This window comes from Acomys russatus, chromosome 17, assembly GCF_903995435.1.
Source record: "Acomys russatus chromosome 17, mAcoRus1.1, whole genome shotgun sequence".
Taxonomy (NCBI): Eukaryota; Metazoa; Chordata; class Mammalia; order Rodentia; family Muridae; genus Acomys; species Acomys russatus.
In genome coordinates this window covers 38747328-38772252 of record NC_067153.1, presented here as the reverse complement: position 1 = coordinate 38772252, position 24925 = coordinate 38747328, and the positions used below count along the sequence as shown (strand labels likewise).

Sequence of the window (24925 nt, the reverse complement as noted above, 5' to 3'; positions counted from 1 at the left end):
CAAGAATAGAGCCTAGAAACATGTCCATGGGCCAGTCACTGTCTCATCCAAAGGCCCTGCCCATGAGCCACCTGGGCACTGAGGGGGAGCAGAAAGCTGGGAAGCCAATAGGCACCAAGTTGATCTTAGGGAGCCTAGCTGTTTGGAGACATCAGGGGTTGGCAAGCTGTTCTAGTCCTTGTCTCTGGGATGCTGGATGCAAGGCTGCCCACCCTCGACATAACCTGTGCACAGGGCCCCAGCAGTGCCCCATTCTTGGTGCTGTGTCCCCAGAGGGAAGCACTCCTGGAAGAAGCATCTATGCTCTGGCTGAGTGCTGAGGGAAGGTTGAGAGAGCGTTGCCAAGATGGGTTGGCGGGAAGAAGATATAAACCAGATAGGCAAGGGTAGATAAGGGTTACAGTTGGGCTGTGACCTCATGTGACCTGTTCCTCCCCTGTAGGACGACTGGATCCTGCCACCAGCTGCAGTCGTTCCTTGGCCAGGTGTGTCTCTTGAGGTGGGGAAGGTAGGGGCTTCCCTGTTCATTCATGAGCTCACAAACTTCTCCCTGTGAATAGCCGGGCCGTCCAGCGAAGCCTGGCCATCATCCGGCAGGCGAAGCAGAAGAAAGAGAAGAAGAGAGAATATTGCATGTATTACAACCGCTTTGGCAGGTGTAACCGTGGCGAACGCTGCCCTTACATCCATGACCCTGAGAAGGTGGCCGTGTGCACCAGGTGCCCTGCCCAGCCTTACTGACAACTTGGGGGGTTTGTGGCAGAACATGGTACCAGCCCTCCCCAAATCTTCCTATCCCATGCTGCAGATTTGTCCGAGGCACATGCAAGAAGACAGATGGGTCCTGTCCTTTCTCTCACCATGTGTCCAAGGAAAAGGTGAGTGTTGTGTGGTCAGCAGACATTTCTGGGTGCCACCCAGCCTTTGGGCAGATTGTACTGTGCAGTTTTCCTTGGTCTTGAGTTAGCAGCTCCTGCCACCAGTGTTGACAAGCTCATGTACTCCACCAGCTCTCCCTTTCACTCCCATGTCCTGGCTGTGTTGTGCTGCCCCTTCCTCCAGCTTGAAGTGGCACCAAGCCTGGGGTCCCAACATACCATATACAAGAGTCTCCTTTCTCCCGTTACCATCCCCTCAGGTCCTACAGTGATGCCAGTCTACTTCCTGCCTTCACTACAGGCACAGGAGAGGCAAACCTGATAGATGCTCCTAGCATGGAGCCATGGTCTCAACTGCCTCCTGCCTCAATTCTGCCATGGATGGAGTAGTGGTCAGAAAAGCCACAGATTGCAATGCCCAGATGTGTCCTAGCCTGGACGACATGAGAGCACTGCAGTCAGGGCCCAGTGTTAGCCACAGACCATTTGACCTTACTTATAGCCACTGACCTCTGAAAAGATGGCTGAGTGTGAGGAAGGGCCTGGGGCCAGGGCCGCAGTGCAGAGGAGGCGGCTGGGTGAGGTCTGCTGCTGCTCCGACAGCTTTTCCCCTTGAGAAGCTTGGAGAGAATCAGCATTTTTCTCCCTAATCGAGCTTCGAAACTCTGTCGTGAGCAATTTGGAAATTCACGTCGAGTTTCAGGTTCATTAAGCGCCAGCTCCAAAGCCCGTGCGCACTCCAAGCTGTCTAATGTGTGGGCCGCACCAGCGCCCTGAATTAATGTTATTGTTATTTGTGTGGACGTGGCGGGGTGCAAACAAGGTTAATTGAAATGAGAACGCAGTTTCCTCTTGGTAACGGCCCCGCTCTGACAGCCAGGAGGAGCTCTGTTTGGTGCAAGAGTTGGCTTTATTATCCCTTTTTATTAGAGCTAATTTGGGCTCTATATCAAAAACCACATTAAGGGAATTGTCTACAGCTTCTCCACCGCCAGCCCAAACGGGCCCCCCAGCCCCTCTCCCCTCTGTGGCTGCAGTTAAAAGACAATTAAAAATAAACTCTTGCTCAGTAAATCACCCTTTGTTTCTTCGATTTCCCCTCCTCTCTACTGTAGGGCTGCTGCCCCGGCCTCTTCCTCCTTGGCCTCAGATAGGTTCCTGCCTCCCCCAGTCCTACCTTGCTCCAGAAAAGTGACTTTTTTAAACCCGTGGGCTCCATAGGGCAGTAAAGTACTCCTCAGACCCACTGCTAGTCCAAGTGTGGAACATCTGTCAACAGGCTGAGATAGGAGTGACCGCCTGGGGCTGAGGAGGATGTGCCGGGCCAGGCCAGTGACAATTCAGGTTCTCCAAAAAGTCCAGGAAGGACTGGTGGCTGGCCCACAGGAAGGGAAGGAGCAGAGTTGCCTGGAAAATTCAGAGGTAGCCTCTTCCCTGGGTGCTCTCGATCCTGGGCTGTGCTGTCTGCATAGGTTTTGCCCATCTTGGAGTTGCCCTTCTTCCCCCACCTCTAGGCCCACATGGTAGTAACAAGTAGCAACTGTAGCAACAGTCACTAGGGCTGCTGGGGCTCTCTGCTGAGAAAGGAGCAGGGTATATCTAGCTTCTGGGCTGAGTTGCTTGCCCAGGCCTGTCTACCCACAGCTGCCAGGATGCGTCCAGACTGCCTGCTCTGGGACCTGGCCTACTGATGGGCAAGGCCTCGGTGTTACCATGTGGCTTGTGCCTAGCCTTGTATGCTGGCTATACAGCTGCAAGTCTGCCCTACATAGATAGTAGGCCTATGTCCCAGGGCACCCAGGAAATAGCAGGCCATGGGTTGGTACCTAGGAGCCCTGTTTACTGTCTTCACATGTAGAGAGTAGTACACCTAGGGACAGGCCACTGCTCCAGACTGCTCAGCTCCATGTCTGCATCTGGGCAGAGTTAGAGCAGATAAAGGAAGCAAGGGTCTGACGTGGGAAGGTGGCTGCCAGGCCGCCGCCTGCTGCTGCCTGGTATATGTGTTCATTTCTCGTGGAGTCTTGCCCCCCCCCCACCCCCCCACCCCCCGGAATATCACTAGAAAGCCTTGACTAGCCTGGAGCTTATTATGTAGACCAGGTGGCCTGGAACTCACAGAAAGCCACCTGCCTCTGCCTCTCAAGTGTTGGGAATAAAGGTGTGCGCCATTACACCCAGCTCTGTGTTCGTTTCTCCCTCAGGAGGGCCATGGTCATGGTCTCCAGCCATGGCACCATCTCAGGGCCTGCAGGTCCTGGTATTTTTACTTGTAAAGTGGGTGTGGTGCAAGGTTATAGGTCTAAGGGTCCTCACCTCTCTCCTCTCCCCACAGATGCCTGTGTGCTCCTACTTTCTGAAGGGGATCTGCAGCAACAGCAACTGCCCCTACAGCCACGTGTATGTGTCCCGCAAGGCTGAAGTCTGCAGTGACTTCCTCAAAGGCTATTGCCCACTGGGTGCAAAGGTGAGGGGGGCTACAGATGGGCATGGGGCATATTGTTAAGCAGGCTTCAGTACTTTCTGCATTGGTTTCTGTAGTCTTGTACAGCTTTGAGATGTAATTTCATCCAGCTTATAAATGACTCAGAGGTACAGCAACTTGCCTAGGGTCCCACAGTGGCAGTGGCAACAAGGGGTTATGGGAGGGATATGGTGGCTGAGACAGCAAAACCTAAGGAGATTGCTGTGGGTTAAGGCCAGCAGTAACTGAGAGATGTCAGAGATAGGAAGCTTTACGAGACTGAAGTGGCTGTGTGTTGCCTGCTTTCCCGGGATGCGCCACCCCCCCCCCCCCCCCCCCCCCCGTGGTATGATGTGTATATGTATATGCCATCTCACCTATGGTAGAGGGCAGCTGGTAAGGGTAAGCTAGGGCTGGATCCCATTGCCCCTTGGAGGTACCCAATGCTGAGGCAAGGGTTGGAAAATAAATGCTCAGGAGGGCTGCCACCATATCCCTGAGTAACCGGCACGCTGTCTCCTCCTAGATGTCCAGGATTACTTACTTGACTGCCCAGGCAGCTCAGTCCTACCCTTTGGCTCTTATGGGAAACTCCCCATAGCTGAGCAGCCTGTTCTTACCAACGGCACAGCAACAGCAGAGCTCTTCTCTAAGCTCCCCGTACCTGAGCTCCTCATACTGGGCCTCTGTGCCTGAGGTGGGCCTGAGCATGACTAGGAGACCCTTGGAGAAGGCCTTTAGTCCCTGGTATCCTAAAACAGAGCCCTGACACACAGCTCAGGGACCTATGAAAAACCCCTTGGATGTCTTTCCTGTCTGTGGGTCCCTACTCTTCACTCCCAACCTTGCCAGTGAAGTGAAATCAAAGCCAACAGGCAGTGTGGGCTACATCAGCACAAGACCAGCCCCTATCCCATGAGCCCTTATGGCCCATGTGGCAGGCTAGCCCTCTCTTAGGAGCTTTACATCACAGGGGGCACCGGAAGCACAGTGTGTGCGCCCCATCTTACCTGGGTATAGCCCTCTAAAGTTGCTTGAGCTCTTTGGTGCTTTCTGTCTTTTATCCTGTCCACTCACCAAAGTGGCTCGGGGCTTCCTTCCAGGGAGGACACCAGCAGTGACTTCCCTGAGCCCAGTGATGCTTCTGTATTGCTACTGACAACATGAGCTTGACAGGAGCCGGCAGGTCACCTTGAAGGGCACGGATCCCTGGCAGGGAAGCCCTTCCGGGAGGTGGGGACTGGCAGGCCCTGGCAGGGGCACTGCTAGGTACTGGCCCAGGTAAGAGGCAGGACCCATGGAGGCTGCAGCTGATTATTGTAAAATCTTCCAATTTAAATGAAGATATCAGAGCGATATTTAAGTCCTGCTTCTATTAGTGGAAGTGCTTACTGCGTCCCTTTCTGCGTGTCAGCGCTGCGTCCCTGCTGCATGATGGATAGCAGCTTGTAATTATATATGGGGGAAAGCGCTGAGCAGGCCAGATCCAGCGGGAGGGGAGGCAGCAGTCTGGGCCTGTGAGGGTTAATTTTATTCTCTAAATAATATAAAAAGTGCTGAGTCGTCACCTTGCGCCTGAAGTAGAAGTCCTCAAATGGGCCCTAGAGAGTTTATAATATTCCACTGAATCAAGTGAAACTGTTAACCTTGCTTCATAAAGCCAGGGCTTGTTAAAGAGGCGCGTTCCCTTTCCTTTTGAATAATTTAGGATGGGAGTGAGTCTCTGCTCCTTCCCTTTCTGGGGGCCCAGGGCTGTTCCAGGTCTTACCACTCAGAGGGTGGCCTCTGCCAGCTGGCAGGCAAACTCTCCTGCACTTGAGGACATATTGGTAACTGCAGGCTGGTGACTGTCTCGTAGTATGCCTCTCACTGTCATGGTCAGGCTCTCACTATAGTAGAAAGCAGCAAGCGTGGCACTGTGTCACTTCCTCACGGCCCTGCTTGTGACCTAGGGCACACTGTGATTACTCGATGGATGTGATTCCAGCTTTGTATCTCCTTGGATCATGAGTATTCTGTGTGCCTGTGCTCCAGGGTACAGAGCCGGCACGTCTGTTCTCTCTCTATATGTACTGTCCATGTGCATGCGTGCATGCGTGTGCGTGTGTGTGCGTGTGCGTGTGTATCCCTGCTTTTTCCACCTCCCTGATAAACCAGTGTCCAGTCAGTGCCTCCTGCTCTGTTATCCCCTGCATCTGCTCAGGCCCATCCAGGACTCCTGACAGAGAATTAGGTTTTGGCTTTCAGTACTAATCCATCCCCTAACCATCTTGGCTTCTGAAGCATTGAATTCTCCTATAGCATATTTGGTTTTCCTGCCCATTGCCACATATTATCTGTGCTTTGGGAAGGGGTTTCCTTCAGTCATTTTAAGCCCTTATTTTTATGTGCAGCCCTTCCATTTTCCCCATAATTTGCATGTTGAGTCTGTTGAAGGGCCTGTTTTCATCCATGATGTTTGGTGCTGCCGACTCCACTGAGGTGAGGTGGTTGTGGAAGGGTCAGACCCCAGTCTAGCTTGCTCTGCCAGTTGCAGCTGTGATCCTGCATAGGTCATGACCACTAGAGATGCTTCCTTTTCTAGAGATGAGGGCTCTGCCTCCCACATGGGGCTGTGATGGGTAAAAAGAGCCATATGATAACTGACAGTCTCGTGCAGGCTGCCAGGTACTCTCTGCTCTAGCTGTTGTTGATTTGCATATCATGTGAGTCCTTTACTTGGTGTGCCTTTATGTGGTGAGCCTATTTCTCAAATGACATTCTAACCTCTCTTCCTGTCCTCACAGTGTAGAGGCCTTAAAGGAAGTAACAGCTTCATTGAGACCTAGCTCACAAAGCCCGCAGTTCACCTATTGTAGTCTCATGGCTTTTGGGCTTTCATTCTCATTCGTTTTTTGTTTCTTTTCAGTGCTTGGGATTAAGCCTGGGCTTTGTGCACACTAGACAAGCACCCATCATAGGAATAAGCCCTCATGTTGCATGGCTTGTTTTGTTTTTTAATTATGGCATGAAATGAAAAAGAAAAATTGTGATACGGAGCTGGGATGTAACTCCAGGTAAAACACCTGCCTAGCATTAGCAAGGCCCTGAGTGTGAGTCCCAGAACCCAACACATCTGCAGGATAACACATATAGCAAAGCTCATCATTTTATTTATTCTTAAGGCAAAAACTCTGTCATTAATTAATTAAATTTAGAATATTGAGCCAGGACACACTCCTATAATTCCAGTGCTTGGGATGCAGAGGTGGGAAGATCAATACACGTTTATCCCCAGTCCAGTCTACGTACTGAGTTCTAGCCAGCCAGAGTCACACAGCAAGACCCCACCTCAAAAGTAGAAACATATTCACAGTATTCTGCATTCACCACCACTGTGAAATATTTTCAAAATTTTCTCAGCACCCCAAACTGAGATACTGTAAATACAGTAAGCAAGAACTGTCCTTCTTCCCTCTCGCCAACTCCAGGTAGCCTTGCCCAGGCACTTCACAGGATACCATCACAGGATACCATCTGGCAGCTCCGTTCTTCTTCTCAGCATAGTGTTCTCAGGGTTCATAATGTAACATATATAAGAGCTTCGTTCCTTTTTATGGCCAAGTAATATTCCATCACCTGCGTGCAGGCCTTCTGTTCATCCCTGCATGTCTGTAAATAGACGTGGGTTAGTGCCACCCTTTGCTGCTATGAGTGGCGCTATAACAAATGCTGGCATACAAGTATCTGCTTTTACTTCCTCGCTGGGTCATATGTCAATCCTATATTTGTCCTTTTGTAGACCTGCCAAACCACTCCATGGTGACTGGACGACTTCACATTTCCATAAACAGCGTGGCTTCCTCACTGCGTGCTGGGAATTCATTTGTTAGTGCTAATAATTTTTGTGGGTTCCTTACGATTTTTGAAACATAAAATTTGCTGTTTGAAGACAGACAAAATGTTACTGTTTCCATTTCAACCTATAGGTTTTTTGTTTCTTTTCCTCCCCACGTTTTGGCTGGAAAGTCAATACTGTGTTGAGTGAAAGTGGACGCCCTCTTGTTTTCTGTCACTGAGCAGCCCGCTACGCTGCGAGCCTTGGGCTCTGATGAGGTGTGATATTGTGATTTCAAGGCAATGGCAGCCTTGTGGGAGAAGTTTAGAAATGTGTCCTCCTTTCCAGTTATGAAAGTTTGAGAAAAATTAGTGCCAATTCTTTGTTAAGTGCTGTAGTAGAGCTTACCAGCGGAGCCTAACATCTGAAGTCCTAGGCTTTTTCTGAGGTTTTTTTACTCAGTGCTCTGTGAGAGTCAGTGTCAGTAGAAAGTGTTTCTAGAAATTGACCGGTTTCATCTAGGTTGTCAACTGTGTGTGTAACTGAAGTATTTTCTAATTATATTTTTGGTGTTCAGGCTCTAATGAACACCTTATTTCTGATACTTAGAGTGTTTTCTTTCTCACTTGTTTGGCTACAAGTTTGCTGATTTCATTGGCCTTTTCACAGAATAGTTCTTTGTTTGATTGATTTTCTCTATTGGTGCTTTTTTCCCTCTTCAATTTCATTGCTTTTTGTTCTTTTTATTATTTATTTCTGCTTGCTTGGCACTTATTTTGCCCTTTTTCTCCTCTAGGTTCTAGAATACTGTGAGTTTTCCCCTTTTCTAATGTATGTGGTTAGCTGTGTGCCCAGCACGGTGGTGTGTGCTCTCAGGGCTGCTTCTGTCTCCATGGCCGCTGCTTCCCCGTCCGTGGTTATTTAGAAGTGTGCCGTTCATTTTCCGAGATCCTAGAAATGTTTTGTTGTCTTTCTGGCCTTGATTTGATCCTCTCATAGTAAAGAACATACCCTGCTTAACTTTAGTATTTCTTTCTACACCCATCCCTATCCAGCTTATACTCAGACCCATGTGAGGTAAACACTCTACATTACATCCCAGCTATTTCAGTTTCTTTGGGATGGTTTGTTTGGTTTAGTATCTTTGTTTGTTTGTTTTGTTTCAGGTTTTGTTGTTTTGTTTTGTTTTTTCAAGACATGGTTTCCCTGTGTGGCCCTGGCTGTCTTAGAACTCAACAACCATGCAAACATCACCATGTAAGGAAAAGGGAGGTGCTATGGTACCCTGGGGAAAAGTGGCCTTCTTTCGTTAGGCAAAACACTCGGAGATTGAATAATAGGTTGTGCTGTTGAAAGAGTTTTTGAAATTTTGTTATCATTGTCTGTGTATCTGTGAGTATATGTTCTATGTGCATGTGTTACCTAGGGGCCAGGCTGGGCCGTGAAGCTCCTTTAGGACCAGCAAGACAGTTGAGTGGGTAAAGATGCTTTGGAGTTCTGTATTGTATCCTTTGAATTTTTGTCTAGCTTTCTCTTTCCTTTCTTCTTTGAAACAGGGTTTCAGGTAGCCCAACCTGACTTCTAACTTAGTATGTAGCTAAGGAGCATCTTGAACATTTGATCTTCCTGCTTTTATGTCCAAAGGGTGGGGAATACATGTGGGTGTCCCCTTACCTGGGTTATATGACATGGGGGACCAAAACCTTGGGCTTCATGCACGGTAGGCAAGCATTCTACCAATTGTGTTATATCCTTAGCCCCTAGGTATTAAGTTTTCATGAGTCTGTTTATTTCTCCTTCATAACAGTCGTGTGTGTGTGTGTGTGTGTGTGTGTGTGTGTGTGTGTGTGTGTGAAGTCCAGAGATTGACATAAGCTGTCTTCTTTACTTGCTCTTCACTTTAATTTTTGAAACAGGATGTCTCAGTTAGGGTTTCTATTGCTGTGAAGAGATATCATGACAACAGCAATTCTTATAAAGGAAACATTTAACTGGATCTGGCTTACAGTTTTAGAGGTTTAGTCCATTATCATCATGGCGGGAAGCACGGTGGCATGCAGGCAGACATGGTGCTGGAGAAGGAGCTGAGAGTTCTACATCTGGATCCACAGGCAGCAGAAGTGAAGGCCACACTGGGCCTGGCTTGAGCATCTGAGACCTCAAAGCCCGCCCCCAGTGACACACCTACTCTTAGCAAGGCCACACCTCCTTAATAGTGCCACTCCCTATGAGCTTGTGGTGCCCATTTTCTTTCAAGCCACCACCCAGGGCCTTTCACTGGAGCTCACCATTTGGCCACATGGGTAAGTCTTGGCAATCACCTCTTCTGCCTTCCTGTCGCTGAGATTACAGCCGTGGTGTTGTAACCGCCTTTTCCGTAAGCTCTGGGGGCCAAACTGGGGCTCTTCGTGCTTGTACAGCCAGCACTTACTAGGCGGGCCACCTCCACAGCTCCACATAGCTCCTCTCTGGGGCTGGAGACGGCTCAGCAGTTAAGAGGATCTGCTGCTCCTTCAGAGGACCTGGGTTTGATTCCCAGCACCCACATGTTGGCTCAGGATCATTTGTAACTCCAGTTCTAGTGGATCTGATGCTGTCTTTTGACTGCTACAGGTACTAGGCATACACACTGTACACGTGCATACATGCAGGCAAAACACTAATACACATAAAATAAATAATGTTTTAAAGAAAAGGCTCTTTTGTTTGGTTCATGTGCATTTTAGGTTGTACTTTATTAGCTTGGGCTTGTTGAGTCTCCATCTTGTGGCAGTTCTGCTTCCCAGTGCGGGGACTACAGGCAAGTGCAAGCATGCCAAGGTGGGAAGTGTTTGTTTAGAGTTGCCTCGTCCTCTTACAGTCACCTATCATTGTATAAGGCCTTGTGGCTCTGCAGCCTCCTGTTCAGATTGGGCTGTAGCCGTTCACTCCATTCTTCACCAGGTCAACCCTGTATGATTTAATGTTTTTCTATGTGTGTGTTTGCATGCATACTGAATTTTTTAAAAGATTATTTGTTTATTTATTTTTATGTATGACTGCTCTTTTTACATGTACACCCACATGCTAGAAGGCGGCACTAGATCTCATTACCGATGGTTGTGAGCCACCATGTGGTTGCCGGGAATTGAACTCAGGACCTCTGGAAGAGCAGGCAGTGCTCTTAACCGCTGAGCCATCTCTCCAGCTCCTGCTTACTGAATTTTTATTTGTTATGCTTTGTTTTTCTGTTTTGTTTTTTTTTCAAGACAGGGTTTCTTTATATAGCTGTGGCTGTCCTGGTATCAGCTCCATAGACCAGGCTGGCCTCAAACTCACAGAGATCTGCCTGCTTCTACCTCCTGAGTGCTGGAATTAAAGGTGTGGGCCACCACCTGGCATTAATTTAATTTAATTTAATTTAATTTAATTTTTCTTTTGTTTGTGCCTTGAGTATTTTGCCTGTATGTATTTCTGTGTATCACTTGCATGCATGCAGTGTCTTGGAGGCCAGAATCCTTTGGAACTGTAGTTACAGAAAGTTGTAAGCTGCCATATGGGTGCCATGCTCTTAACCTCTGAGCCATCTCTCCAGCACACATGTTATTTTTTAAATTATCACTTTATTTTTAATCATGTGTGCTTGTGTGCATGGGGGAGGCGGGGTTGTATACATGAGCGTAGATGTCCATAGAGGCCAGAGATAATCAGATCTGTCTGAAGCTACAGTGACAGGTAGTTATGAACTGCCTAATATGGACACCAAGAACAGAACGCTGGTCCTCTGGAAGAGCAGCGGGTACTCCAAATCAGTAAGCCATCTCTCCAGTTCTTTCATATATATATATATATATATATATATGTATGTATGTATGTATGTATGTATGTATGTATGTATGTACGTACGTACGTACACACACACACATACACACACACAGAGAGAGAGAGAGAGGAGAGAGAGAGAGAGAGAGAGAGAGAGAGAGGGAGAGATTTATTATATAATCCTGGCTGACTTGGAGCAGAAGTCCACTTGTTTCTGCTAGGATTAAAGGTGTGCACCACTACACCCAGCTTCCATATTTTTATTTTCAACTTACATCTTGAATTTGAGTTGTTTTTCTTCTGTGTCTTCTACTACAGGACAGTGGTCTTGGCTTACACCCTCCAGGTCCCCTGGTCTGACTTTATCTCTGTGGTTCATTTCCACTCCAGTTAGGCCCCTCTGTCCTCTGCTGAGTTTATTTCGGTCATTGTACTTTTCAGCTCTAACATTTCCATGGGCTCCACTGCACCCTTTTGGGTTTTTTGACACTCTCAGTCTCATTAGTTTAAAGCATGTTTATGATGCTGCTTTAAACCCTTGTCAGTAGTTCTAACACCTGTCACCTCCTGATTGCCACATATTGATGTCTCATCATTTATTTTAATTGGGGTTCTATTGCTGTGATAAAACACCATGACCAGAAGCAAGCCTGGGGAGGAAAGGGTTTATTTCAGCTTACAGCTTGTAGTCCATCATCCGGGAAGTTAGGGCAGGGAAGCTAGAGGTAGGACCTGAAGCAGAGGCCATAAAGGAATGCTGCTTGCTGATTTGCTCAGCCTGCTTTCCTGACAGAACCTAGAACCACCTGCCTGGGCTGGCACCGCCCACAGTTGGCGGGACCCTCCCCCATCAATCACTAATCAAGAAAATGTGTGGAGTTTTCTCATTTGAGAGTCCCTCTCCCTAAATGACTCTAGCTTGTGTCAAATCGACATAAAACCAGCCAGGATAATTAGCCCCTTGTCAACTTGACATATCAACACAGCACTATTAAAACAATAATATTTCTTTTTCTTCACCCCTGAGCTCTCCTACTAATATAACAATATAAACATGGTATACGTTAAAATTTCCTTAGTCTTTTAATTTTCAATGCTCCAAAAGTTTAGCCTCTCTAAAATATCCAAAATCTCTTTCAAAGTCCAGAGTCTCTCTAAAATACCCAGTTCTCTCTCTCAAATTATCCAGAGTCTCTCTGTTATATAACTGTGGGTCCTGTAAAATCAAAAAAACCAGTCAAATACTTTCACTCCAAGAAGGAAGAACAGGGCATTGTCATAATATGAACAAAGTAAAACAAAATTTCAACAGTGTGCGTAACTTAGCCTCCAGTGTCTGATGTCCCTCACCAGCTATCTCCTGGGCTCTTCCGAAGGGCTTGGATCACTTATGGGGCTCAACTCTGCAGCACACGCAGCTTGTGACCTACGCTCAAGCTGGCTCTGTTCCAAGCGGCTGCTGTCCTTGACAGTCAACCCACGGTTCTGACACCTCAATAACCTCTTCATATCTTCAAAGCCAGTACTGTCTAGATGACTAGATACTACCAAGTCTGACTACCAGCATGAGGTACAACTTTGGCTACTTCTGGAACACAGCTTCTGTGTACTGACTTCGAGGAAACACTTCCCAGAAGATTTTAATTAACCCAACAAAACACAGGTTTTACGTTAGTGGTTCTGGTTTCTTCTAATTCTTCACCTGACCAAAACCACAGATTCCTAAGTCCAGATATCCTGTACATAGCTCTGATAGAGTCTTAGCTTCTGTATGAAAGTTCACAGCGTACCTCCGTTGTCTGTGCTGCTCTCAGCACTCTTGGACATCTTGCCTGAGAGTGGTGGGGAAGTGCCGCCTCATGATCACCACGTGGGGTAACATCTGCTGCCTGCCCCATCTCCCTTGTCCAGTGTCCTCCTCAGTGAAGACAGAAGCTGCTGGGGACGGTGCCTCTGTTGGTAGAGTGCTTGTCTTGCATGCCGGAAGATAAGCCGTACATGGAAGTACATGTCTACAGTCTCAGCACTTGAAAGATAGAGGCAGGAGGATCGGAAGTTAAAGATCATTCTTAGCTATACAGCAAGAGCAAGTAGCAGGCCAGCTTGGGCTACATGAGACCCTGCCTCAAAAATAAAACAAAATGTCCCTGCTCACTGTTCCTCACCCCCAGGCCATACCTAGCACAGTCTCTCCTTTCATCCTGGCCTCCCATCTAACTTTTTGGCTTTGTCATTCCTGTGACCTCCCTCTGGCAGAGGCCTAGGCCCTTATTGTCTTCACTTCCTCTAACCCCCTTGTTCTCCCCAGCACAGGCACAGCTGCCTCTGCCTGCTTCCTCAGACCCGCTGACCCAACAGAGCCAGCTCACTCGAAACTAGCTCCTCCCTCTCAGCCAAAGGCCTCAGCTCTGTGTTCTAGAACATCAGAGCGCTTACTTTAGTCTCCTCGAGACAGCCCAGACAGTCTGGAAGTACAGTTCTAGAGACACTCTCCTCAGCTGTCCATGTGTAATGGACATGAACCTGGAAGTCCCTAAGAAGCAGTGTCCCCTCTGCCTCATGCACTGTTCTTGATGTGGAGGCCAGATCCTGCCCTGTGGGGTTTTGGTGCTCTGGTGGCCCCGTCTCAAGGCTGTACTTCCGGTTCTAGCACTTTTCCCACACTGCTGCTATGGTTTCTTGCTCTCCCAAGCCCAGTGCCTATAGCCATTTATTTTACCTAGTAAACTTTTTCTTCGTGATCACTGTAGGTGTGCAGGGTGATCCTATGGCCACTTCTGGTTTCCTGGCTGCTGATACCCTCTGTAGCTATAAGTAGACAGCAACTGGCAAGAATTTGTAAAACAAACAAAAAGCACATTAGAGACCTGCTGCTCCACTGATGTGGACCTGCTGCTGCCAGCCCCAGCAACCTTCTGTCCAACTTCCCACGTGTCTTCCATTGCATTTACTCACCAATTTCAGGATGAGTGATGGTTGGTGAGATGGGCTGTGATTAGTACAGGACAGCAAGAATAGGCAAAGGGCACTCAGAGGGCCATCTGAGCTTCAAGGTGTGCGCGCAGCCCTACTTTTAGATGGTGGGAATGCAGTTAGAGAGTGCACTGAGGAGAGGGGTCATGAGCAGGCTGTCAGGTGGAGACAGTGCTGGCTGTGACTGAGGGCTCAAATACTCTGATTTCTTCTGGCATGCTTATCACTTGTACATACACCATGTGCACACACCACTCACACTCACATAGGTATGTGTAAGTGTGTGTGTGTGTGTGTGTATGCCTCACACAGGTGTATATATACATTCACACATAAATAAATGAAATAAAAAAACACTAAAACAATAAAAAAATAAAATCAACAAGGAAACAAAACAACCTAAGTAGCTTTCTAACTTGACAAAGTGACTCTCAACTGTACTTCTAGGATCAGTAGTATCATACTTGCCTAGAATATGCAAAATGAATGAATGAAGTAAAATATACTTTTGGAAGAATGAGGGTAAATATAGTGAAAACTAGCTGAGTGTGGTGGCACACAACTTTAATCCCAGCACTTGGGAGGCAGAGGCAGGTGGATCGCTGTGAGTTGGAGGCCAGCCTGATCTACAAAGCGAGTCCAGGACAGCCAAGGCTACAGAGAGAAACCCTGTCTCAAAAAACAAAAACGAAACAAAACAAAAAACCCAAATAGGATATACTGGGCTGGGGATATGACCCAATGTTAGAGTTCATGCTTAGCATACAGTTGAATTCCAGGTCCACCCAAAAAAAAAAAAAAAAAAAAGTATCTTAAAATTTTATTTTGTGACTATTCATGCATGTATAGAAAAACAACCTTGTGATGGTGATTGTAACAATCTGTAAACAGTGAGGTTTGGGGTTTATTTTTAGTCCAAGCAACACGCCCCTTTCCTTTCCTTTTCTTACATAGTATGTTTAGTTCACTTTCTTCTGAAAGTAATGCCTTTCCTCTTGACCAACCTTTCCAGAAGTTTGTTTCTTGTTTTCTTGGTTAAAGATTTATTTATAGCTGGGCAGTAGTGGTGCACACCTTTAATCCCCCACACTTAGGAGGCAGAGGCAGGTAGATCTCTGAGTTTTGAGGCCAGCATGCTCTACAGAGTGAGTTCCAGAACAGCCAGGTCTTTACAGAGAAACTCTGTCTCCAAAAACAAAAAGAAGGTTTATTTATTTTTACTTCATAAGTGTTGTATTTGCATGCATTTTGTACACCACACTTGTGCCTGGTGGTTGCTGAGGCCAGAAGAGGGTACTGGAGTTTTTGAACTGGAGTTAGATGATTGTGATCTTCCAAGTACGTGTTGTGGACCAAACCCAGGTCCTCTGCAAGAGCAGCTAGTGCCTTTAAGAGAGGGCGGAGATGAGTGGGAACAGCCCCTGTACCAGGCATCGGTAGGCCACAGTGATGAACCAGAGCACAGTGAGCACTGCGGGTAGAGAGAAGCCTGTGGTGGCCATTCTCAGGAACAATGTGTTTGTTCTTGATGTTTTAGCCTAAATTTTTTTTCTGTTTTTATTAGTGCATCTGTATATGAACATACACATGCGCTTGCATGCTTATTTGCCACAGCATGCAAATGGAGGTAAGGGGACAACTTGTTGGAGTTGGTTCTCTTCCCTTCCACCTTGTAGGTCCCTTGGAGATTGAACTAGAACCATCGGTGTTGGTAACTGCTTTTTTTTTTTTTTTTAAAGACAGGTTTTCATGATGTAGTCCTGCTACCCTGGACTCAATTATATAGACCAGACTAGCCTCAAACTCACAGAGATCCATTTGCCTCTGCCTCCCACATCCTGGGATTAAAGGCGTGTGCCACCATGCCAGGTCTGGAAGGTTCTTTATACTAATTTCTGCTTATTAATCATTTTATTTTTTAATTTGTATTTACTCTTTATTTGTGGATGTGTGGATGAATGTACCATGTGCATGCAGGGCCCAGAAGAGGGCATTAGATACCCTAGAACATGGCTGTGACTTGATTGACATGAGCTCTGGGAAGCCAAATCTGGGTCCTCTCTAAGAGCAGTACTCATTGTTAACCGGCAAGCCGGCTCTCTGGCTATGGTTTTGGGGATTTTTGTTTTCTGTTATGTTTTCTTAAGCCCTGGCAAGCTTGGAATTCACTGTATCCACAGTGCAGACCAAACTGGCAATGAACTTACAGAGATACACTTGCTTCTGCCTCCAGAATGCTGGGATTACAGGCTTAAGCCACCATGCTTGGTGATCGTTTTAAATTTTTATTTGGTATTGGTATTGGAGCAGGAGGATGCACTTGTCAAAGTATGTATGTGAAAGTCAGATGAGAACTATGGATTTATTTAGCTCTCTCATTTAGCCTTTATGTGGGTTCCAGAAGTTGAACTCAATTCATCAGGCTTTCAGGGGAAGAACTTTTACCCACAGCACCATCTTGCCAGCCCCTACTCCTTCTTTGATGTACTTTTCACCTTTTGTTTGGTTGTTTTTATTTGTTGATTCCCTCATGGTCCTGATAGCTTAGGCCTCTTCATGAATACAGCTTCTTTTTTGCTCATATTGGCCCAGATGTTCTTCTCATGACAAGCTTTTTTTTCCCCCCCCGCCCCCAAGACTGTCCCGGCCACATAGACAGTTGTTCTCTGTTTTACCCTTTTGTGAATTTGTTTTTGTTTATTAAGTAGAATTGTGTCTTGTAAATTCTTGGAAAACTATAATGAAAGCCCTTTGAATTGGAATTTTCTTAAATATTGATTGAAATTCCTTTATGGAAGTAAGAAAATCTAAGTTGCCAGACACTGTGGCACACACCTGTAATCCCAGCACTCTGAGAGGCAGAGGCAGGTAGATCTCTGTGAGTTCGAAGCCAGCTTGGTCTACAAAGAGAATCCAGGACAGCCAAGGCTATACAGGAAAACCCTGTCTTGAAAAAAATAAAATAACTGTAAGTTTTGTTATTCCTTGTCAGTTTCACTGTATATTCAGATTGATTCCCATAAAGCTTGTTCATGATGTGATAGTGTTCTTTTTCTTTTCTTCTTTTATCTCTTGTTAGTTCTTTGTAAATTTCATATCATGTACCCCAATCTCACTCATCTCCCCCCTCCCCTCATACCTACACTCCACCTTTGCAACCTCTTCCCCAACAGAGAAAAAAAAAATCTCATTGTATAAGCTGGATTGTGCCCCACAGTATGCCCTTTGCCCACACTTCTTTGCTTATAAATGTTAATCGCAATGACTTGTTGGTCTGGTACAAGGCCGCTGGCTTCTGCTACTGGACCAGTACTGGACCCTCACTAGGGCTGTTCTCAGCTATCCAGTTCTTGCCTTGCACCGTAGAGAGCCTGTAGTTTTGGATCTGTAGAACAAGCCTACATGTACTCCAGCAGTTCATCGGTGGGGTATTCACAGCCCTGGGTCTGGGCCCGAGAGGTTTCTGCGCTGGTCAGCCCAGGGGCTCTCCCACTCTCAGGCCCTCAGGGTCAGCTCACCAACAGCCTCCGCAAACAGAGCCAGCTCTATCATGCTACCCAGATGAGGTACGGGCCTTTCTTTCCTGAGTGTTGTAGCTGGTGAGAGACATGGCCAGTTCTCCCACTCATGACCCTGAGGCCAGCTCTCTCACTGCCACAGATGACAGGGGATAAGAGAGTTGAGGAGGGCATTTCTTCCTTATCTGGATCACTGCCCAGAAGACAAGAGGCAGGGCTGGCTCTCCCTCTCCTGTGCTCACACCCTTGGTGTAAGAAAAGAGCCTTTTATTGGACATAAAGAGGGAAGTGTTGAGAGAATATCTTGCGTCTATATGGAAACTTCACCTGTCAGTAATAAATCTGATAACCTATAGCTGAGGCAGGAAATAGAAGGTGGGACATCCAGCAGGCAGAAAGTATTCTGAGATAGACCAGGCATGAGGGATTCAGCTGGCAAGATGTGAGGAAAAAGGATTCATGGTACCTGAACACAGTTAACCAGACACACGGCAGAATGTAGATTAGAATTAATGGGTTGTTTTAAGTTATGAGCTAGAGAAGCGACTAGCTATATAGCCTAGAAACTTGGAAATCATGAGTCATTATTCCAGAGCTTAGACATGGGAGGGAAAATCTCCCACAACATGTTGGGGTGGCTCTTCTGCAACCTCCACAACCAGGGCCAACTCTACTGTGCTGCCCAGGTGAGGTACAGGGCCTGCTCTCCTGAGTGCTACAGCAGGTGAGGGACAGGGACAGCTCTCCTGCTCTGATGACCTCAGGACCAGCTTTCCTGCCTGCCATAGGTGGCAAAGGGCAAGGGGGGCATCTCTTCCTTGCCTATTCTGCTGCACAACAGACAAGAAGCAGAGCCAGCTCTCCCACACTCAAGCCCTATGGCTAGCTTGCCTATGCCCCACTACCAGGGTCAGCACTACTGTGTTCCCTAGGTGAGGGGCAGGGCCTGCTCCCCAGAGTGCTGCAGCTGGCTAGGGGCAGGGTCAGCTCTCCTGCTTACATTCCCCCAGGGCCAGCTCTCGAAGGATGCCCAAGTGAGAGGTGGGGCCAGTATAGCCCTTAGACATCAACATGGCCCCAGTTAGCGGCCCAGACTGGGGACATCCACTTGGTCTTTGGTAGTAACAACTCCTGCTGCTACAGGTCACGGACCCAAATGTGTCACCTGGTGGCATCACAGACCAGGACCTCATCATGATCCTAAATAGCATCGCCAGCTACTCATACCAGGCTGTTCCTTACTACCCCTGACTCTCCAGTTCTGCACCTCTTCCAGAAGAGATTGTGCCCACATCCTTCTGTTTCTTTCTCTTTCACTTCTCCAACATTTGCTTCCTCCTCTTAGTGGTACTTGGGTCTCTGAGTGCCTAGGGTCATCTCAGGAGTGGGCTCAGGAGTGCTATGACCCACATTATGGCACTGGGCAGGAGTCATCTCTGGCATGGTATTCCCCCCTCCCCAGGCCTATGCAGCACTGGACTGGTGGTCATCTCAGGCTAGCTCCCTGTCAGGGCCCCCTGGCACCAGTATGGTGATCATCTCAGGCTCACTGTTCACCTGGCCCACCTGAGTGACCCCTAGCAAGAGTTGTCTGTCTTGGTCTCACTCCCACCTGGGGCCTGGGAGTGGGGTTCTAGCCCGCTCCCTGTCCTGGGATCCTGTCTGAGCCCCCTGGTGCTGAACTGATGGTCAGTTCATGCTTGCTTTTTTTCAGGGAATGTTAGGCTACTAAGCATTCAGATGTTCACAGGTCAGAATGCTGAGCATAGACAAAGCCTCTCTCCTCTCTGCCACCTACTGACACACATGTGACACAGCAGTCATACCTATGACATGTCTAGGGGCAAGTGGTCTTTTTTTTAAGTGCAGATGAAGCCAAGGCTTCACACCATGGCTTATGCTGTTCTGCTGAGCTGTGCCCTGCCTCTGGTCTTTGTCATCCTCAGTGTCTGGTTTTACTAATGTACTAGTTTTGCTTCTGTGTTCATATCTTGCTTCCTGATTATTAATTATGAGAAGGGGCACTTTTCGGGTTTCTTGGCTTTAATTCCTGCCATGTTTTACCGCTTTCCTTCATATTTCTTCGGTTCATTTTTCTGCTTTCTCTCATCTACAAAAACATTTAATGTTCTAGGATACTAGGGACTGTACTACCCTCCACAGACAGTGGCACACTACCATAGTGCCACATGGCTTCTTACCTGTAGTCCAGCTGACAGTGAGAGCCTAATTCCAGGTTCTTGTTTATATTGCTCATCAGGCCTTTGCCTCAGTGCGTGGCCTGTGTGCAGGCCTAGGAGTAAGGTAGTCCTTGTCTTTCATGATGTGCTTTCTCATCATAGCTCTTGGATGCTCTAAGGACGTCTTTACCTTTCTTCCTAGAGTTTTTGATGTTTTTCAGAAGTATTACACCAGCTTAACACTTTCTGGGAAGAACGCACATGTGTAAAAAAAAAAGTGTGAGAAACAAGTGAAAGTTATTTTTTTATTCAATATATTAAAAATGTAATATGTAACTCATGGAAAATAGATTTCCATATTCTATATTCTTTTTTTCTGCCAACTTTAAAGTCCACCATGTTTGGCCTCTGTAGTGTATCTCTGTTTACATCCATCCCATTTTAGGTGCTTGTATGCCACAGTATAGAGCAGTAGGGTCCAGGCTGCCTCTGAGCCAAGCTCTACTGGTCTGTTATATCTTTAATAAAAACGTGCCTGTCTGCTCTGATGTGACTGTTGACACTGCATACACCTGCCCTGGCTCACATGGCTACATGCTCACATACATGTTGCCAGTGAGTAGTTTGTTCTCTGGCCATTCTAGCTTTCACTTCCTCTACCTGTCCAGCTGCCCTGAGTTTTAAGCCCTGGGTCACTGGCTGGGCGCAGTGCACAGGCGCTCACACTCTCTGTAGTAGTAAATAAGTGAGTCTAGGAGGGGGAACCTTTCCTCACCTGCTTACAGAACAGGTGGGGCGCCCCCACCACAGAGCAAATCTGTTCACCTCTTCTCTCTGCAGCTGGATACCTACTGAGAAGTGTATGTAGCACTCTATATGAGGCACTCTGCCAGGCTTTGTCCTAGTTGTGGGAAGCAGGGTAGGGACACCCCTCTCTCACAGGGTATATTCCAATAGGAAGGTCATAAGGCCTGTGAGCATGTCACTCTGAGACTTATTTCCTGCTGGCCTGTCATTTGTAGCCATGACATGGTGTGGGCTACTCTGGTTTTTTTGTTTTTTTTTGTTTTTTTTTTTGAATTTTTAACTCTTGGCAAATCCTGTGAGTTCAGTGGGGTGGGTATCTCAGTTGGACTTGGGGTTTCTTTTCCTAGTCCAACAGGAGATATAGTTTGGGTGCCCAAGGCTAGCTAGATTCTGGCTCTCTCTGCCAAGTTGTGGCTATTTGTACTATGGGAGAGAGGCAGCCCCTCCTTTGCAAAAGCTTTTAATTTGCAGCAGCGGCTGCACAAACTAGAGCTTATGAGCCCTGAGCTCCAGTCAACATCCTTGGGTCTCCCCCTGGCTGGGCCTCACCACTGTACACTGGGCAGAGGCTTCTGGAGTCCCTGATATGGACTGGTGGACAGAACTGAGTCTAAGACTTGGCCTGGAACACCTGCTGCCTGGCATGCCCTCCCCCTACCTTCTACACTGGTATAATTAGCCCCATGACAGGTGCCATGGATTGAGTGCCTGGCCCAGCCCTAACTCAGTGATGCCCGGCCTCAGCCGACCTGCCTTGCCTGCTAGCCTGGGCTCCTGGCCCAAACCCTGTCCCATGAGGTCCCCTGAGGCCTCAAGCCCCACCCACCGTCCTCTGCTCCAAACACACCCACTGGAATAGAGACAGGCTGACAGAGCAGACAGGCAGAGCCCCAGCAGTGGCCTGGCCTCAGGCTCTGGGAATCCCCAGGCAGGCTCTGGCCATGGCTCTGCCCTCAATGCATGCCCAGATGGAGCAACTCTGGCCTGGTTGCTTCATCATTCCAGTGAGCAGCCTTTGCCTCTGAGACCTGGTGGGCAGCTTATAGGGTCAGTGGGCTCTCACTAGGCTGTACTTGGCCCTCCTCACTGTGTGTAGCCATACCATCCGCTAAACCCTATCAACTATTATTATAGGGTCAGTGGGCTCTCACTAGGCTTGTACTTGGCCCTCCTCACTGTGTGTAGCCATACCATCCGCTAACCCCTATCAACTGTTATTCTTCCCCCAGTGCAAGAAGAAGCACACACTGCTGTGTCCTGACTTTGCCCGCAGGGGTATTTGTCCCCGTGGTTCCCAGTGCCAGCTGCTCCATCGTAACCAGAAGCGACATGGCCGGCGGACAGCTGTACCTCCTACTCCAGGGCCTAGTGATGGAGCCCCCAGAAGCAAGACTTCATCTGGCCATGTAATCAGGTGACAAATCAGTGGGTGCTGCATATGTGAGCTAGAGGTGGCCTATCCCTGCTCTAAGGACATTTAGGACCCTCTGGGGTAAAGTCTCACCCTAACACTGTGGGCTTAAGTTCTAAAAGGGAATCTCAGTGGGAGGCAGGAGCTCCTAAGGTGCCTACATTCTGGATCTCTAAGTGGGGACAGAGCCCAACACTCCCATGCATGGAGGCTTTCAGAAACCCACTTCTGTAGCAGAAGGGGAGTGAGCCCCTGGAGGATGAGAATACCAGAACTGTGCCCATGTCCTGTGGGTTATAGGGATTCCATACAGATGAGCCCTAGGCCCCAGAAGGTGAGGAGTGGAGCTGGAATCTCACAGGCTTCAACCCCATCTGCCTCAGGTGAAAGGCTCTGTCTGGAAGTAGCCTGTCCTTGGTCTGTAGGCCAGCCTTAGATCTGTATAGACATGCCCAGTGGCCTCTAGGGTTGGGTATGGGGGTGAGAGACTAGGAGCCCTTTTATAGGATAGGTCCCATGCAAATAGTTGGCAAGCATTCTCTCTCTCTCTCCAACATCTGTGGGAACAGTTACCCACCCTCACTTTTTTCTCTCTTTCTTGCAGGAAGCCTTCTACTGCTCAGCGCCCTGCTAGACAGATATCTAGTAGTCTGGCCTCCAGAACAGAGGCCCCAGCCTCCCCTCCCCCCCTTGCCAAGGGTAGTAGCCACCACCTCTACCCTGTCTTCAAAGGCCACCACTGCCTCCTCCCCATCTTCTCCCCCCTCTGCTAGCTCCTCTGCTCCCTCCTTGGACCAGGAAGAAGCTGCCTCTGGGACAGGTGGGACAAGCTCAGTATCAGGCTCTAGCAGCCTCTGCAAGCTACCATCCTTCATCTCCCTGCAGTCTTCCCCAAGCCCAGGAGGCCAGAGTGGGCCCCAGACCCCCAGGAGCCCCCGCACCAAGGACTCAGGTGAGCAGTCTGGTCCCTTCTGGGGCTTTTTAAATGTGTACTTTGGAATGGCATCTCTGGGTGGGGCCTGGGAGTTAGTGTACCAGGTGCCCAGGGCAGGCCAGTGAGGAGCAAGCACAGCAGTGGCCGACTTCAAGACCACCCCAGCGAGGGCTGATTTAATTAGAAAGCACCCATTTCTGTTAATTTGTTCTGGAAGATCACCGCACACTCCTGGAGAGAACAGATGTTCCCTCTCCCCAATGAGCGTTTGGGGCTTGGTAAATGGCTCCACTCAGCCTTGTTTAGGAGAGAAAAGAGGATTTTATGGCTGCAAACGACCCTTTCTGTAAACATTTTACAGCTCTCTGCGCGTTTGAGTGACGATAAACCCCACGCAGCTCGGCGGGCTGCAAATTTGCGACCATACGGCTATCATTTTATTGTCATATTTCACGGCCGTAACGTTAATGGAAGATGCTTGCTGCAGGCTCCTCTAACAGCCCCACTGAGCACACTGAAGCGCCTGCTGAAGGGGCTGCCTCCTGCTTACATCGTCTTTCTTGGGTGCAGAGTAGATGGTATCAGGCCCTTGCCCAACTGGAACCTAGATGGGACATTTCCTTCCATGTAGGTGGCCACTGGCAGGGGAGCAGCTGGGGACCCTGAGGCAGCATGTGTTTTTTAAAGATTAGGAACGCAGAAGTTAATTCCAGGACCAAAGGAGGCACAGGGTGTGAGTAGCCTACATGTAGGTTGAGCAGGCTAGGAAAGCTCATGAGGCTTGCTCAGCCAGGAAGGGAGCTGGAGGGGCAGGTGCAGCTGAGGCTGGGACAGTCTCTGGCAGGAAGCCCTGCCTGTGCCTGTTGAAGCAGCCCAGAGGACAAATGGGGGCTAACCTGGCCCAGGCTGTTGAATCTGCAGGCCTGGGCCCAGCTGCTGGGCCTCACTCCTGTCTTTGGCTGGCTGGACAGTGAATGGAATTAACAGCCCTCAAGAAAGGAACTCCGCCATGAGAGAGGTCTTACAGGGGCACGTGGGCCATGCCACATAGCCAATTGAAATAGCTATGGCCAACGGGATACTGGCACCTGGGAGAGTGACATGGGACATTTATGAAAAGAAAACGTACCAGACAGGAACCCTCTGCACCCTTCAGGGACCCTCTTCTTCCTGCCCCTCCTGCTTCCAGACCCTGCCAGATTCTACTGGTCTTACCCACCCCACCCCTTTGGGGGCCACCTGCTCACACACACCTCAGTTTTCCATGTGGAAAGCATGCTTGCCTTGTCTGTGTCTGGCAGCCTTGCTCCCAGGTGTGAGTGTGGCATGTGCCTGCGTGTCTGCACGCACCCAGTATTTATAGCTCAGCCTACAGAGTGTTGTGGCTCCCACCTGTAGGCCCACCCACTGTAAGGGGCTGCCTGGCCCCCTAAGCTGCCTCAGGAAGACCTTGAACTGTCAGAGTCCCCGTCGCTTCCCTCTCTACTCCTTAGAGCCTGGTTGGTGGCAGGGAGTGAAGAGTAGTTGAGAGCTGGAGGACAGCAGCTGGCTCCTGGCAGACTCTGCCTGGCAGGCCTGGGCTGGTAGCTTTCCCTGTCCTAAGCCTCAGCCAGAAGCTTGGAGCGGGGAAGTTCCTGCTGGGCTGGAGTGGCTTGATGCTTGATCTTTGCTTTCTATATAGGGAAGCCGCTACACATCAAACCACGCCTGTGAGGCTCCCTGGGAACCAGCCCACACCTACCTCAGACCCTCACCCCTGGAGAGGATGGAGGCTCTACCCACCACTGCTCCTGAGGAGAAGCAGCCTGCCACGGAGCCCAGCTGGGGCTACAAGCAGGGATACATAGCTCCTCCTATTTGGCTCACAGCCTTTGAAGGTCTCTGTGTGCCCAGGCCTTGTTCTCCCTCGAGCCAAGGCCCTGTCCATTCCCTGTTCTTCTCCCTCCCTTCCTCCCCTCCTCCCCTCCTCCCCTCCAAGGCACTAGAACTTGTCCCTGGCTCCCTACCCATCAGGGTGCCATGTGAGGTTCACCCAGCCTGTCTCCTGTGGTAGGAGTGGCAGTAGCTGTAAGACTGGTGCCCCCAGCCCTCCCCACCCAGGACTCCTGGTGGACATTTTATGTTGAGCAATAAAGGTTTTAT

The 24925-nt window shown here is 48.7% G+C and overlaps 1 protein-coding gene and 1 non-coding gene across 2 annotated transcripts; one reads left to right on the top strand and one right to left on the bottom strand.

Moving 5' to 3' along the window:
* The first annotated feature begins 341 nt into the window (after nt 1-341).
* LOC127201297 (zinc finger CCCH domain-containing protein 3-like) lies at nt 342-24925 on the top strand. The gene is made up of 7 exons (XM_051159748.1): nt 342-485; nt 561-719; nt 809-878; nt 3214-3345; nt 21668-21852; nt 22454-22801; nt 24465-24925. Exons 2-6 carry the CDS (start codon nt 634-636, stop codon nt 22620-22622), a joined length of 642 nt encoding a protein of 213 aa, XP_051015705.1. The 5' UTR covers nt 342-485; nt 561-633; the 3' UTR covers nt 22623-22801; nt 24465-24925.
* Nucleotides 19168-19299, bottom strand: LOC127201886 (small nucleolar RNA SNORA17). The gene has a single exon (XR_007832229.1). It is a non-coding gene; the product is annotated as a small nucleolar RNA SNORA17 (small nucleolar RNA).

Excerpts from the sequence above, each read along its gene's own strand:
- LOC127201297 (XM_051159748.1), top strand. The coding sequence starts at position 634 with ATGTATTACAACCGCTTTGGCAGGTGTAACCGTGGCGAACGCTGCCCT. Across the intron at positions 720-808 it reads AAGGTGGCCGTGTGCACCAG|ATTTGTCCGAGGCACATGCA; the intron begins GTGCCCTGCCCA and ends CCCATGCTGCAG. Across the intron at positions 21,853-22,453 it reads TCATCTGGCCATGTAATCAG|GAAGCCTTCTACTGCTCAGC; the intron begins GTGACAAATCAG and ends TCTTTCTTGCAG.